The sequence below is a fragment of the Puma concolor genome, chromosome B2 (genome assembly GCF_028749965.1).
Source record: "Puma concolor isolate L17-30 chromosome B2, mPumCon1.1.hap2, whole genome shotgun sequence".
NCBI classification, from domain to species: domain Eukaryota; kingdom Metazoa; phylum Chordata; class Mammalia; order Carnivora; family Felidae; genus Puma; species Puma concolor.
Genome location: NC_141671.1, coordinates 108432860 through 108450076, shown reverse-complemented (window position 1 = coordinate 108450076; position 17217 = coordinate 108432860). Strand labels below are relative to the sequence as shown.

At 41.2% G+C, this 17217-nt stretch overlaps 1 protein-coding gene and 1 long non-coding RNA gene across 4 annotated transcripts in view; one reads left to right on the top strand and one right to left on the bottom strand.

Moving 5' to 3' along the window:
- SLC35F1 (solute carrier family 35 member F1) overlaps positions 1-17217 on the bottom strand; it is a 410105-nt gene that overhangs the window by 37006 nt on the left and 355882 nt on the right. Inside the window, exons 4-6 of the mRNA XM_086707681.1 lie at positions 13730-13889; positions 6779-6935; positions 4404-4456 (exon numbers count right to left, since the gene is read on the bottom strand). Of these exons, the coding sequence (XP_086563807.1) occupies positions 4404-4456; positions 6779-6935; positions 13730-13889 (370 nt within the window). The remainder of the gene's footprint in view (positions 1-4403; positions 4457-6778; positions 6936-13729; positions 13890-17217) is intronic.
- The window catches only part of LOC147581175 (uncharacterized), a 61573-nt gene that overhangs the window by 24106 nt on the left and 20250 nt on the right, over positions 1-17217 (top strand). For 2 of the 3 annotated variants that reach the window (XR_015251500.1, XR_015251501.1), the window contains exon 2: positions 10887-11360. This is a non-coding gene — a long non-coding RNA (uncharacterized LOC147581175). Of the gene's footprint in view, positions 1-10886; positions 11374-17217 lie in introns of those variants that run through there. The other variant, XR_015251499.1, reaches the window with a different exon arrangement.

Sequence of the window (17217 nt, the reverse complement as noted above, 5' to 3'; positions counted from 1 at the left end):
TAAACATTCTAAACCTATTTTTAAAAGCTGTGTAAATTAAATTTAGGGATACAGGAATGGAATATATACACCATCACAGTTAACCATTTAGCTAGGTCAACCAATGTTTTCGTGTGCGAACATCCTGTTTTGTGAGCAAAGCATAGTCAGCCGAATGAACACATTATTAAGGTCGGAATGCAGGTGTGCTGTTCTCCAATGGACATTAGCTAGTTATTACGTGTCAGCAGTGCATCTGGAGACCCAACGTGCTGTCCATGCAGGGTTTTCAAACAATCAATCAATGTGATAAAAAAAAAATGAACTGATTAATCTTTTGACTGACAGCTACATACCGGCTGCAACAGCTACATTTATAGACAAGGTATGTGTATAACTATTTCTTATTTGAAATGCTTCCTCTCTCACAAAAGACAGCATTTGGTAGCTCTTGTCCTCATGCATTAGAGATTTAAGTTAAAGAAGTTAGAATACTGCTATCAGCCAATACTGATTGCATGCTTGCTATGTGCTACTTTACACACATTATTAATTGCACACTTGCTATCACATTAATAATACACATTATTAATATCTACAACTGTAGAACACCATTCCTATTGTTACCCTCTTTATATAGGCAAGGAAATGGGCTAACAGAATGTATCAGTTCAGAAACACAGTCCATATGACTGGTTCAATAAAGGAAATTTAATTGGGGGCACAAGTCACAAAGGTGCTTGAATGGGTAATAGGGCACATAGCGATGATGAGGCACCCCGGAGATTAGCGATAACAGTAAGTTATCCACACTCTTGGAGTTGGAGAGATCCAGGGAGGAGGCTATGTTGCTAGGGGTCAGAAGGTAGGAAAACTTAGCAAAGATATAATCACAGAGGGCACTCAGCCGTTTCTGGAGACCTGACCCCAAACAGCGAGAAACAGGGAGACACCCCCTGGTTTCTTCCTTCCTCCCTTCCTTCCACCCTCCAGTCTCTTACTGCTTCCAGTTGGCCAAATCTAGTTGGAAGCCACTTAATAAGACAGCCTGGAAAGTACAGTTTGCATGAATCATTATAGAGCAGACTAAGGGTAAGAAACAGATCTGTGAATAAACAGGAAAAACCAGCATACGGAGGTAGGGTAACTTGGCCTCGGGACACATGCTGCCTGACTTTAAATTCTGAGTACCTACCAGTAATCTATATTCTTTAATTATTATGGAGAGAAAACAGGGCTTTGATGGAGCATCCTATCTGATTCTAATAAGCATCTCAATGTATATACAATACATATATGATATATACACGGTGTACATGATATATGGTTAGATATGTTAGATATGGTATGTTTAGATGTGATATACACATGTGTGCATGTGTGCGCGTGTGCTGTATACTTTTATCTCATTACCCCCCTGATGTTCTGATTCACTTTCCTTTGAAGATACTAGATCTTTAACACATTATTTTTAATTCTTAAAGATGGCTTCTTAGAACATACGCATCAGGCTAAGTCTGGAAAGGGCATCAGGCAGGCAGGGCTTGCTCAAACAGTGCACATCAGTACCCACCCCTCAACCCCCAGCCCCCACAGGAAGCCATGAGACTTGTTGAGTGGCCTCACCTCCCCAGACCCCTGACTCAACCTCAGTTAAAAGGGTGGGCTCTTAATTACCTTTAAAGTCCTTCCTGCTCTGTGGTCCCATTACTCCATCTTCAGGAAAAGGTCAAATCTTTGTTTTGGCCTCCAGAAGAAAACCAAAACCCAAACCAAAACAAGCATCACCCACAAGGGCAGTGAAGAAGCCCCCTGCACACCACGGACCTGAGCTAGCTGACCCACAGCACACTTTTTCTTTCCTTTAACGTTCGACTTTCACATCATCTCGTATTTGTTCACACATCCTTTAACACAATATGGCAAATGGGATAAAGGGAATGTTGAAGCCATTTATTAGATTTCTGACGGTGATTTGAACACACCTGCTCCACAGGACATTTGAGCTCTGTTAGGTCGTATATTTTACTGGAATTTACCGATTACATAACCAGACCCAGTCTTTCTGTTGAGTAGAGTAAAACAAAGAAATAAAACAAACAACAATGGTCTTCTTGCTTTGAATTACTCTCTGTATCTTGCAAGTGTTATAAGAAAATAACAGAATCTGTTTTTTAAAAATGTTCTGAGTGCAGAAAATATAAAATACATTTATTATCCCACTTGCTCCATAGAAAAAACATGTCTTTACTTTGATAAAACGTCAACCATATGAGCTACCCAAGAGACGGCAAGAGGGAGATTGCTGATGTGGAGACGGGGGAGGAAGAGGAGTGCTTTGATAGATGGTGGGGAATGAAGACGGTCTTGGATTTTGGTCTCTTTAATAAGACGCTGTGAGCTTTCCACCAAACACAGTGATCAGAGCTTGGCACTCTTGGGTGACTTCCCAAGGAGTGCAGGGATGCTCTGGGAGGACCCTGACCCCCTGGCCTGATGTCTCCTTGCCTCTCCAGTCTCCAAGTTTCAGTGGTTGGTATGCCATCTCCTGGTTCCCCAGAAAGAAAGAGCAATGCAAGCCTACACCTATCGCCATTGTCCCACCACTTCCTTCTTGTCTATGTTTTGAAAGATGAGAGATGGCGGAACAGGCCCCATCTCCCTTGCTTGTCATTAACTCATTTAGTAAACATTTACACACCGAACCTTATGTGCCTAGAACTGAGCTAAACCAGCCAAACCCTGTAGTTGGTCAGGATGAGGTAATGAGGATTAAGGTAGCCCTCGTGTAAAAAACATCTCAAACCCAACGCTATTCATGCTTTGGAAAGAAAAGGATGAATATTTGGTTCTATTTCTTGACCATTTTAGCCTCATTTCCAATCAGGAATTAAACTGATGGCTGTATAACGTATTCCTTTTATACTGCTTCTCATCATCTTGGACTACAGGGGATTGACATTTTAATGGCAATAAGAGAGTTAAGAATAAAACTACCTTTTGATGACACATTTAACTAACACTGAATTATAACAGAACCTCAGTGGACATGCACATGCCATCCACATAATTAGGGGACAAATTATTTTTTATTATTGCTGTTACTATTAATATAAAATTAATTTATACCACTGCGTGGCAAGTGTTACCAAGCATGGGTCACATCTTGCTTCCTGGCTCTGAGAGTCACAAAGGCAAACGCATCTGTAACCTGCAGCCGGTTTCCTTGCCTGCCCCTCCTCTCCTCCCTGCACCCCCTCCTCTATTGATTTTCATTTAACTGTAACAATCTAGAGCAAAACTCAAAAAAAAAAAAATAAATGGCAGGATTCTGTGACAGACACAAGGGCTGGTCAACCCTTGAAGTCACTAGCTATAACCCCCAGGGAGGGTCATGCATAATTCTGTAGCTCCAGCGTGCTTTTAGAGGGAATTATGTCAGTAGCAAGCCAGCCTTGGACGCTTCTGGGTCGGGGGTAGGTAAAGTGGTGCAGGGAAGCTTATGGCTTTGTCCTTGTTTGTGGAAGCAGGGTTCCATTGAAGCTGTCAATCTCATCAGAGCTCTCATAAGCTGGAGGTGGCTCAAGCAGCCAGCTTCCATGGGCAATCTGGCTTCCCCTCCCGTTTCCATCCACAGTGCACACATTTTCCAAGCACCCCTGCAAGCCAAGCTCTGTGCTCACTGCGGCACCCCATGAGTCTTGGTATAGACACTGAGGGTTATCTAGGCAGAAGGTTTTAAATGTCATTCCCTTCTAGGGCTTGCTGTGTGATCATTACAGCAATCACCTAGGATGTTAAATCCTTGTCCTAAATTATTTTTAGAGAAAAGTGATTTTCGAAACAGGTGGAATCTGAGATGCCCTGGATGACTATTAATGGGCTCGAAGCTTATCTGGGATTTTCCACCAAGTCCCTTTGGAGATCAATTAACCATTTCTTATGTGCAAAATGCTCCCTTCTGAAAAGGTTTTTATGGGCTCAAAATGCCCATTACATTGTTTTCTTTTATGCCTTTTTGTTCATTTTTCTTCCCTTTGCTGAAGTGCCACTTTTTAATGATCACATAAGTTTTGTGTTTCTTGGCTACAGAAAATTGCTACCATTTATGTCCCACCACTGCCTCTGGGCATTTTTTTCTTTCTGGTTGGTCTTTAACCTAATAACATACTTGTGTGTCTACACTAATGGCATCTTGACGATGATAATGGGCAGAAGCTCAATTAGGAAACATTATGAATCATATGGTTCAGTCTCTTACTGTGTACAAGAATTCCTAAAATGACAAGGGATTTAACATTTTCTTTCGTCCTCTGCATTTTAAATCCTTTCATGGTTCATGCCCCACTACCGCCCACATCACTCTTCACATATATCCCTCAGGGTTTACTAAAAACAGCATGTTAGGTGAGCAAACCCCTTACCTATTTGCCAGTCCCAGGGCACCTTTAACAGCTCCTTGTGCTCCATTATAGCTCTGCAGATTTAAAGAAAGTGGACCTGATGAGCAAGATTATAATGCAACCTACTTTTTTTTTTTTTTTTTTTTTTTTACCAGATTTATACAAGTCATGAAACAACCAACTGAATTTTAAAAATAATTTCGGGTAGGGGCACCTGGGTGGCTCAGTCGGTTAAGTGTCCAACTGGCTCAGGTCACGATCTCACGGTTCGTGAGTTCAAGCCCCGTGTCGGGCTCTGTGTTGACGGCTCAGAGCTGGGGCCTGCTTCAGATTCTGTGTCCCCCCATCCCTCTCTGCCCTCCCCTGCTTGTGCTCTGTCTCTCTCTCTCAAAAATAAATAAACATTAAAAATAAATAAATAAATAAAAATAACTTCGGGCCAGGGATAGGCAAGTCTAATCTGGCAACCGGAGGTTTACCCGCGAAGGATCTTGCTAGGTATGGCCAGCACCAGTGGTGAGGGTGTGCAGTGGGCAAGGCGGAGCTCTAGCCTTCCACTGGCCTTTTCACCAGATTGCCTGCAGCCTTGGTTTCTTCTTGCTTAGATGTTCTAAAACGTCAATGGTGAGGTATGGAAATTTATCGTGCTTGCGGCTATTGTTATTTTTTTTTTTTTAAATCAGTTTTCTGAATGAGGATTCTCCAAGGCAGTGGTTCCCAAACTTAAAGGCACAAAAAAGCTGTCTGGGCAGCATGCTGAAACAGGTGCTCATGCTTCTTCCCTCAAGATTCAGATTCACTAGGTCTGGGTGGGGCCCAGAGACGTGCATTGCTGACAAGTTCTCATGTGGTGCCGGTGCTGCCGGTCAGAGAAGCACACTTTGAGAACCGCTGCTCTCGAAGAGGACCAGGAGGTGAAGCTGGCATCATTCCACCAGCAGCATTACGTTGGTTTCAGCGTGCCCTCCATTTACTCCATTTGCCAAACACTCCCCTATGCCACCTCTGTTATTTTGGCAGCAGTGGCCCAAAGGGGCTCAGTTAGCTCGAATGGACTGTAACTGAAGCAAATGAGTGTTAGGTGTCTGATTATATTTTTTGGCTTCGAGAATAATAATCCATAAACTGAGTCATCGATCTACAAAGTGCTGGTTATGAATAGTTGAACTAGGCAATTTCTTTTCCTCTCACAAAGCTGAAGTACCAAATTTAGGAGCTTTAAAATGCCATCTCACCTTCAAAATGGATCAAAAATAAATCGTTTTTGGAGACTCTCCTCACCTCAGTGCCTTGTTTGCTATGGAGGTTTCCTCCTGTATCTCAGCATACCAAAACTTGGAGGATCCTTGGAAATAGCTTATTTGCAAACCATGGTTAAGGTGATGCCAAAATATCTTCCGTAAATAATTTGATACTGAATCAATACAATTACAAAGCACTTGCCTCATAAGAAGCGATTGGGTGAAATTACACTGGAGGCTCATTCTTTACCCCTTACACGAAACTAAAACATATAGTCCTTATTGATGGAAAATTACACTTTGTTTGACCCTTATTCTCACAATTCTGAGGCACTAGTCAGGGATGACTTATATGCTCCAATGAAGGATTATTGCAAAATTGATGTTTTGGACTTTTTGATGCTTAGTGAATGTGTTATATCTTTATCTGTTTAAGGAAAGTAGAAACACTAAATTCCTAAGAGATGAATTTGAAATATGGTTCATTCAGGTAAATCCACAGGCAATAAAAGAAAACATTTATGAAAGGGCAAACTTATACTGTATTTTTTTTTATTAAACAATTTTGTTTTAATGTTTTATTTATTTTTGAGACAGAGAGACACAGAGCATGAGCAGGGGAGGGGCAAAGAGAGAGTGAGACACAGAATCCGAAGCAGGCTCCAGGCTCTGAGCTGTCAGCACACAGCCCAATGCGGGCTTCGAACTTACCAACCACGAGATCATGACCTGAGCCAAAGTTGGACGCTTAACTGACTGAGCCACCCAGGTGCCCCTATACTGTATGTTTTATAGTCACTAGTAAACAGATGTCCTTTTTGGAAGTACATCATATCATGGCATTTACACTTATTCTATTTCTCTATGTAAAAACCCACTAGCTGGTTTGGAGAAATCAATGTACTTCTAATGTTTTCTTGTAAATTCTGTACAAAGTCCACTAAGCGTTTTTCTAATAATTGACAACAAACTTCTTTAGTTTTGAAGAAGTTCACTAAGAAAGATACTGAATTTTCAGATTTCATGTAGGAGGTTAGTGAAAGGTTTCCAGTCTGGATTTTTATAAAATAAAGTGACCAACCATACCCTAATGAAAAGAATTAGAATAAGCCCTAAGGGTATCTACCATCTGAATTACTCATGATTTTTACTCACAGTTGAATTCCACTGAAAAATGCCCCGAAGAGTCCAATCATTCCCAGAAATTCCACTCGGCTCAGGGTTCGGATGATGTATTCTTCCCAGACGTTAGAAATACCATACAGTGTGGCCCCTCCTAGGACCAGAAGATCCCCTACCAGCTTATTTTCCCCTAGGAACCAAAACCACAAACACAGCTTCATTAACATTTTCTTCATGGAGAATCTGGCACCAGCACATTGAGCTTCCTTTGTCTACTCCATTCTGATGTTTTTATCGAAGTCCGGTAACTTGCCAGTTATGATTTAGTAAAGTTTGTTTATCTGTGCTGCAGATATGTTCTGTTATTAACAGGTTGCCTATGTCTGCCCAACCAGAAGTCTTCCTTAACCTAAAAAAAGGGACCAGCTGCTTCTAGATTGCAGTGTCTCTACAAAGCCCCATGTCTTCTGACTAGATATATGTCTAGGAATATATGCTAATATGTGCACATGTTATATTTGCTGCAGGGTGCTTTCTAACAGTTTGGCGAACGTGGTGTAGAACAAACAGAATCAGTCTGAATCTCCACTCTTTGCTATCCAGGGAGAGAAGCTATGACAGAAGTACTTCAGACTCTTTATTTTGACCATGGGCAAAATGTGTACTTGCTTAGAAAATGAGAGTGAAAGGGATCATGGGTTGAAATTTGCAACTCCCCTAAAGTAAGTAATGTAAGAATGAAAATACATGTGATTCATTCTTACATTAATTTTTTTTTTTTCATGAAAATCAATTTGGGTTGGTTTGGGTTGGTCCAATTTTTAATAAATGCCTTACCCAGCTCTTTCCTATAATGAAGCAAATTCCACTCTAGGAAGTATGAAGCCAAGGAGGGAGAGTGGAAGTTAGCAGCCTATGTGGGCTTGTACCCAAGTAGTCTCCAGCTCTGTCCTGTACAGGTCCGTACATGGGAGCTTGGCAGGTATGTTGCTCGGGGGCACAAGAAATGCTGGAGGAGAAGGGTGCTCTCTCCAGCATGATTCTAGGGAAGGGGCTCACCTTAGAGTAGCTCTGGACTCCCAGATTAGCTGGAACAATCTAAAAATGGAGAACCAGATTCTCTGTGTTCAGTTGGGAGCACTGAGCATTCTCTAGGAAATGACTTCACATAAAAGAATCTGGGCTGGGCTTGGGGAAAGACCTCCTCCTTCCTGCCCCTGGGGTCACCTTGGGAGATTCTATATTTACAGCTGACCCTTGAACAATGCAGGGAGTTAGCAGTGCTGACCTCCAATGCAGTCAAAACTCTGCATATAAATTTTGACTCCCCAAAGACTTAAACTACTAATAGCCTACCGTTGACCAGAAGTCTTACCAATAATACAAACAACACATATTTTGTATATGTATTATATACTATATTCTCACAATAAAGTAGGCTAGAGAAAAGAAAATGTTAAATGTACTGCATTTATTGAAAAAAATCCATGTATAAGCAGACCCGTATATTTCAAAAGTCTGCTGTCCAAGGGGCAACTGTACTTTAAAGGTGTCACTCTTTCGAAAGCAAATTTCCCACTCCTGGTAAGGATTGGAAGGAGAGGAGGAGAGACCCTGAAAGGCAGGAGACCTTGCTGGCATCACCCTCCAGGGAATGGGCTGAGAATCTGGATCTGTGAGGGTGGGGTGCCCTCCCTGATTCATGGAGAACAGATGAGCCAAGAGCGCAAAGAGGTGTCAATGAACAACCAAAGCTCCAGAGAGGTCCTTGGGTGCATCTCACGGGGGCATTAAGGTTGCTTTGACAGAGAAGGTCATCTTCAGCAACCTGATTCATCTTTTTCATGTGTCGAGTAGAAAATAATGACAAAGCTTTTAATTTTAAGTTGTTCATTTGAGGAATAACCCATAAAATAAAAAAGTATCCATTACTAAAATTGTAAGGTTATAATGAATATAATTCAGTCTCTTTTTACTCAGGAGCCATTTCAGAATCTTGTGATGACATGGGGGTCATTATTATGAATATCAATTATTGTTGTATTAGTGAAGTAAAGAAGTGCTGCTTAAACAGAATTTTCGGTTAATGAAATTATATGAATGGATTCAGGAAAGCTAAGTTATAATGAGATATTTTAATAGAAATTAGCAGAACATCAGTCTATCTTTCATAAGTCCTAAAAAGAGGCCATGCTGCATTACTGAATAGTCTCACTAATCTTTTTTAAACTCTACATTTGTACAGTTTTGGCCTATTCTGTTACCTGGCCTTTGACCATATGAAATCTATTCCCCAGTACTTTGAATTTTCACCAGGGCATAATGATTACTGTTAAGAATAATACAGTTTTATGTAAGTGCAAGTTCAGAAGTGCTTTCTTAATTATCAGTGATAAAAATTTAAATGTTATTTATTAAATTTTCATTTGTAAATGTATTTATCAGTTTTCAAACCTTTGAAAATGGATGCATATACATATAGCATGTATGATAATTTGGCTGATTAAATATAACTAAATTAACCAGGGCATGATTTTATTCAACTATATTATATAATGAAGTGTTTGATGTAAGTATAAGAAAGTTCTAGGACTAATAGTTTATATCTACAATTTGTATCTCGTTCCCTGGAGATTACAACATATTACTCCATGTTTTATGCACTTTCAGTGCAATAGATACCTGATGCAGTGGAACCAATTTTTGTACAATGTTCATGGGGAAATAATACCCAGAAAAGCTGTCATTTATGTATGTATGAAACCATGCTCAGTGATAATGTTTTGTACTGGACAAGCTATACAATCTTTCAGCACATCAGTTTCTTTATTTCAGAATGAGGTTAGTTTGAGATTACAGCAAAGTAATGTACATAAAATAATTTAAAGAAAATGAATTGCTTCGTATATCATTGGGCACTGACTAACAGTTCACTAAATGGTGACTGAAAAGAATCAGTCATTCTCTTTGAAAAGCACCTGTCTCTATGGATTGGCCATTTCTCATTTTGGATCGCTTCTTGATTCTAATCAACACAGTCATAATTGCTTTGCAAGAATTGGTTTTCCTTATTAGATTTTTGTTTAAGCGTTGTTTGGGGGGATATTTGTGTCTGTGTGGCAGTGGAAGAAGAATAGGGAAGAGGACTTAAGAAATTATTATTTCAAGAAATAAATGATGAATTACACTATTCTGGAGTGTTGAAAGACTATTAATGTGATTTATGAAAATGAACCCATCCCACTGAATATTTTTGAGTTGTAAATGTGATCAACTGCCTTGTTTTCCTGGGACTCTCTTGGTTTTCACACCAAATTCCTTCATCTCAGGAAACCCTTTCATTCTGGGGAATCTGGGACCATCATTTATCGCAATTAACTATAATAGAACAGCTATATATTTCTTATAAGGGTCACAATGATAGAAAAATAAGTATTAAGTGGTGTAGCAGAAAGGATACTGGCTAGAATTCACATCTAGGCCGCACCATTTACCATTGGTGTGCCCTTGCACACGCTTCTGATCTCCCTTAGCCTTGATTTCTTCAGCTGCAAAAGGAAGAATAAGAAAGCTTTCTTTCCACAGTTAGGAGGATTAAATGAGATAATGCATGGGAAAGTGGCTGGCACCAAAAAAATTGGCACTGTCCCTTGATTGTGTTCAATTAGCGAGCTCCTTGAAAATATTTTCTCGGGGCGCCTGGGTGGCTCAGTCGGTTAAGCGGCCGACTTCGGCTCAGGTCATGATCTCGCGGTCCGTAAGTTCGAACCCCATGTCAGGCTCCGTGCTGACAGCTTAGAGCCTGGAGCCTGTTTCAGATTCTGTGTCTCCCTCTCTCTGACCCTCCCCCATTCATGCTCTGTCTCTCTCTGTCTCAAAAATAAATAAACGTAAAAAAAAAAAAGAAAATATTTTCTCTTCCTTGAAATCACTCTAAAATTCAGGCTAATAATAAGAAAACAAAATGTTGTTATATGTATCTAACAGCTTTAATAAATGAACTAAAAGGTGCAATAAATGTATTATGGTAGAAAGATGATATTTTGAAGAGCAAGACATATATTTTGTAAAAGGGAGCTACTTTAATTGAGTTTTACCTAAATCTTATGACTTTCTAACCTTCCCTTCCCACTTTGCGCAGCACACTGCCGGCCGCAAGGCCGAGCCTCCAATGCCACGGACTGGGGATACCTTCTCTCCACTTCCGTCTGCCGTGGGCAAACTTGCCGGCAAAGCTTCCTGAGAAGCACGGTTCCTGGCACATCATTGTGCGCCCTGACAGTTACAGTTCACATCTGGAGAGCCTGCTGCCATCTGAGAAGATTCCTTTAGCAAGGCTTAAATCAAAATGAGGGATTCCTGGGTAGCTGATGAAGAAACAGTCTAACAAGGGGATTCGAACAATTATTTCAATTATAATGAAGTGAAGTCAAGGTAACTTTGAACAGGCCATTATCATTGTGCTTGAGGAAAGAATTTTCAAAATCCCAAGCTACGGTGAACCACGGCTTCAGCAATACAAAAAGGATTGAGACGGACATTCTCTTTTCCTATGAAAAGCTCTCGATAGAGTGATGGCAATTTATATTGTGTTGAACGCCCGATTGAAGTTTTGGTGAGTGACTCAAGTATTTTGGTAAAGTTTTGTCCCTGGCTAAGTAATAACATTGAATCAATTCTACCACAAAGGTGAAAACAAATGGGATACTTTGCATAATGATGCACACCAATTTTAAGATTATATTGTCCTTCAAATTAGTGTGTCTTTTTCTTCTTTCAAAATATTTTATATGGTGGCTTACATTGCTGCCTAATTTATTTTGTAAAATAAACCCTTGGATCCTGTATTTGGGCTGCCCTTAGAACATCATATCATCTACTTGGGCACCATTACTTCAGCAGAGAAGGTACTCCAAGATGATAAATCTTAATTCTGTTAACATGAGCACTTCACATGTCACAAAAAGGATGGTGCTGTAAGTCTTCTACAGGTGAAACCCACTCTAGCGTGTTTGAGTTACTCTGCACTGTTTTAAAAATCACTACTTTTGGGGCACCTGGGTGGTTCAATCAGTTAAGCGCCAGACTCTTGGTTTCAGTTCGAGTCATGATCTCACAGTTTCGTGAGTTCGAGCCCCACATTGGGCTCTGCGCTGGCAGCATGGAGCCTACTTGGGATTCTCTCTCTCCCTCTCTCTGCCCCTCCCCTACTCATGCTGTCTCTGTCTCTTTCAAAATAAATAAATAACTTAATTTTTTTTTAAATAATAAAAAAATGGCTACTTTTGAAAGGCCTTAAATGGACTTACTTTTCTTTAATACTATTACTCCTTTCCTAACACCTCATCTGAAATCAAGAGAACATTTTTTTTTTTTCCAGGAGTAGTGAATATCCTCTAGTGAAATCAATTCAATTTAGTTTAACATTCTGGGCTTAAACATCCAGATTTATTAGAGCAATTGTCTTTCTTGACTAGGAAATGCAAGATGATGGCTGGGGGCCAATGGCTAAGGTTCAGCAAAGCAGAATTTTCATAAATAAAGGTACATGCTTCTGCTTAGTCTATGTTTACATCCTACAAGTAAAGCTGAGAAAATGAAATTAAATTATGACTTTGGAACAACTAACCACGTTGTTTCTGATAAACATACTCTGATTGGTTCAAAGAGATTATTCGTATCAGGATCACGATGGGTATAGAGCATAAAACTGGTCCTTTCATAAAACATCTATTGATATCCAATGGAACCAGTGTTTCATAGAAGAGATTCTGGGAAAAGCTGGTATACATATTTTTAGCTTACCTGTTGAGATGGGATTGATCATGTTTGTGAGGACCAAGGCTGTCTCTCTTTTGCTCTGTGTTGTATCTGTAGCTCCCAGAGATGTGGAAAAAGAAAAGAAGCCTGTCCCAGAGGTCAAGAGCCTGGGGTCCTAGACCCTGCTCTCTCAGCTCTGTGACCTTGGGAACTCACTTGGCTTCCCTGTACCTTGGTGTTCTTGTGTGTCATATATAAAGCTGCCGAACAAGGTCTGTTTCAGCTGTAATGTACTATAGTGCAACTTAAAAACATAAACTGTATTTATTTCAGGTACTTCCTACAATCTAGTCTCATTACAAGAAATGCCCCAATTTTGACTATCAATTAATTCCCTAGAAGACAGGGCAAATCCAAGAACTATAGAAATGTAAATACTTTCTATCCCATTCTTGATGTTAAAAAAGGAGGTTATTTTTCATGTCCCCTAAAACCTTATGTAGCATAAGAATTTTGTACATTTTAAAGAACTGCAATGCTTTAAAAAGGGTTCTCTGGAAACCATCTTGGATCAGGGATCCCCATCAGATTCATATCAATTTGATGAGTAAATCTTGAAGCTTTACCTTGCAGGTCTATAAGCTGTGATTGATAACCACAAATCCTCCCTCACCCCAAACAAATAAACAAAAAAACATGCACAATGAGACTAAATTTAGCTCTCCCCCATAAAAATATGAAGTATTCCTAATCTAGTCTTCAAACTTCTAATATCCACTCTTAACTTATATATCAACCTCCACCCAATGGTTTGAAAGCTCAGTCTTTCTCTGACATGAGAAAGAAAGAGTTGGAGGGTGAGGTGTGGGGAAGGCCCCAGTGACCCACTGACACTATTTCTAACCAGCTGGTTTGGGCCAGCCAGCAATGGCCTGCAAAATATCCCCCATATAGGTCCTGACTCAACTTTAAATACCATCTGAATGTTTCTGAATACATGTAAAAAGGGCAGAATATCTGTATTTTGCTTCCTTCATTCACTCAAGAAACATGGATTAAGCACCTCACATGTGTCATTGTTTGAGGTGTCGAGGAACAAACATGAATAACATACAGGCACTGAGAAGACCAGGTTCCTAGTTTCTACCCCACCATGAACATTCTGTGTCTTGCTTTGGCCTTACCCACATAAGCACGTAACATGGTGAACACCTAGAAACTCACCTGCTCCCTGATGCCTTCCCACAAGCACATCCGCTCCTGCCATGCAGCCCATTCCCAGGATGCAGACAAAGATGCCGAGGAAATGCACAGCCTTGTACCGGATCAGCAGGAAGAACCAGGAGAGCAAAATCACCACCGGGATCACAAAACAGTCCAAGAGCTACAGGGAAGGAGGGAGGTAAACAACAAGAGGAGGTTCAGGGGGAAGCTTTCCACATAATAAAGAAAAATCACTTAGCCCTGTAGAAAGGCTATTTCCCCTGAACCTCGGTTTCTGTGTAGACCCAGAACTGCTTCGGTTAAAACAGGCTCTGAAACAAGCACAAACTAGCTTTACTTAAACATCCTCCAAGTTTGGATGGAAAGGGAGAAGGCCAGTGGATAAGACAGGTTGGTGGTGGAGAGTCGCCTGCCCTTACAGGGTCAGGGCAGCTGTCTCCCATTTTCCTCAGCGCCTGGACTCCACCAGAACCCCTTACTTGAGGGAGAAGACACTGAGCCATTTTAGATGGTTCCACTATTTTAAGAGTAAATCTGGGAATGGGAGGTAAGGGGGCAGAGGTCTTATCATGTTTTATAAATTAGTAGAATTTAGACAACGGTTGAACTTAATTTCTCCCAAAAACTATCTCCTCGCTACTTGTAAATTTGTTCTAAATACAAATATTACTCTCAGGTTTGCAAAGACTTTAAAAAATACCGTAGTAAAAAAAGAGTAAAGAGAGTGAGAGAGGGAAGGATAAACAGAGTGTAGAAAAAAAAAATCTTTGATTTCATTTCTTACGTATTTTGTGCTAATAACGAGATTCCATGTGACATGGAAACCTCAGGACTTGGTAGAGAGCTGGCCCCAGTCTTGCAGCCAGTTAATGTGGTGCAATGAGAAGACCCTTGTGCCCAGAGTCAGGAGATTTCAGTTTCAGTCCCAGAGCCTTACTTACAGTAGTGTGACCGTAGGCAAATCACAAGCTCAGGAAGCCTCAGTGTCCTGCCAGTATAATGAAGATAATAATCCACTGACTTCCCCCAAAGATCCCTGTGAAGCTCTGACATAATACATGAGAAAACATTTTGTTGAGCTACAAGGGCGTCAACGCTGGTCTATCACCGTGCTTCCCAACACGTGCTCTTGGCTCCACGGAACGGGTTGTTTCTCCTACACTCTGGTAAGATACAGTGACCTTTGGATAACCCATGTGAGGCAGGGTCTCCAGTAGACAAACTGTATCTCATAGGACTTCAAACTCCATGTACTGAACGAGATATTGGTGATTCTGGCCCACTGCTGGGTACTGCTCCTCTGCTAGCATCCTAGACAAGTAACTCTACCACCCAGCAGTCAGACACAGGGCAGTGATCCCTGTACGCCTCCGCTCTAACTGCCTGCATCCTGTTGGCCACCAAGTTCTGTCAATTCCATCTTCTAAACATCTCTCAAATCCATTCATGCCACCCTCTCCCATTTTTGCCACCTGGACTAAGCTTGTATCCTTTCTTACTCAGAATAAGCCCCTCCCAGGGGCGCCTGGGTGGCGCAGTCGGTTAAGCCTCCGACTTCAGCCAGGTCACGATCTCGCGGTCCGTGAGTTCGAGCCCCGCGTCGGGCTCTGGGCTGATGGCCCGGAGCCTGGAGCATGTTTCCGATTCTGTGTCTCCCTCTCTCTCTGCCCCTCCCCCGTTCATGCTCTGTCTCTCTCTGTCCCAAAAATAAATAAAAAACGTTGAAAAATTAAAAAAAAAGAAAAAAGAATAAGCCCCTCCTTCCTGCTTCAGGGTCTTCAATCATGCATTCTCCTTCATCTGGAATGTCCCACTCAATTCCCGAACTCCCGCTTCATTGCCCTTCAGGCCTGCACTTACATACCGCCTTCTCAAGAGAGCCTCTCGGGTCCCCAGGCTAGGTCAGGACCATCGATGCTTTCCTTATATCCTGTACTTTTCCTTTATAGTGTCAATTGCAATAATACTTAATGAGCACAGAATTATTGGCACAATGTCTAACTTCCCCACGTGTCCAGAGGTCTATGAAAGCAGGACTGCATTCTCATTAGTCAGACCCTGCTGTGTTCATGAGAAGTATCCAATGATAGTGACTGAACAAGTGCATACGGTATTTTTAATGATCAATAATACCCAAAATTCATGAAAGGATGAAAAATCTTTGCGTGTTTGCAAAGCATCCCTGACCATCAGCATGACTTTTTGGCTCTGTAAAGCAGCCAGCACTCAGAATCCCTTCTATCCCAAAAGATTTTGCGGTCTGGCAGACCCTCAAGCTTCTCTGTGCAGCAGTTTCCTTTGCAACAAAAGCAATCAGAATTGTAAGCTGTCCCCGGGGGTGCTGTGAGATAAGGTGATGGAGGGCCACGTGGATGCGATGGCTGGGGGCTGAGTCTAGAGGTCACCGCACTCCTGGAGGAACTCTGTATCAGGGTGGCGGCTGATAGGATTGCACTACAGCTGGAGTTGCTCAATGCACAGTTAATTAGCAAGTTAATGATCCTACTTGATATGGTAAAATGCTCTGAGGCAGTTTAGTACAACTGGCCTCAAATGCCATTTAAGTATATTAGGACATTTGAGTTTGCCAGTGAAAACTGTTCACTGGGTGTAAAACAGTTGGTGTTTTGTTTTAAAAATTAGAAATGATTGAATCGACAGTTGAAATATTTAGCTACATACTCTATAATTTGGATTTCACTGTCTAGCTGGAAGCCCTTGGTTAGTGGAGCTGAAGACCTCTATTCCTGAATTACTATTTAAAAAATGTTTAAATGTTTATTTACTTATTTTGAGAGAGAAAGAGAATGAGCAGGAAAGAGGGAGAGGGAGAGGGAGACAGAGAATCCCAAGCAGTCTCTGCAATGTCAGTGCAGAGCCTGATGCAGGGCTCGAACTCACAAACCGTGAGTTCATGATCTGAGTCAAAATGAAGAGTCAGGTGCTTAACCAACAGAGCCACCCAGGCGCCCCTTCATTCGTGAATTATTAAAGGTAAACCAGGCCATCATTCAGTCTTTGGGGAGGACTGAGTGAGTCTTTTTGGTTCTCAATGTCATTAGAAACCCCACAGTACATAAGTCCTGGGGTACTGCCTCAACAGATTTAGTTGAAAAATCCTTATTTGTACATGTCACGTGGTCCTATGCATGGAGAAGACATTTAAAAGGAAGGGGAAAAGATAACGAAAGGTACAATTTAAGCCAGGGCTTCTAGAACATTCATCTAGGGAAGTTTAGTGCCCAGCATACAGTAGGGATCAACAATGGGTGGCTGAATGAATTAATGAATGGACAGACACTTGTTATCACTGACTGTCAGAAGGGACATTAGGGATAATTTAGGCTGCTGCTGGCATTTTGGGTGGGGCAGTGTATTTTGTAGGATTGTCCCTTGCTCTCTGCAGGGCATTTAGTATCACTGGGCACTGGCCACTAAAAAAATGCTCATGCACATTTACAAGTGCCCCTCAGTTTAGAGTCATCTTG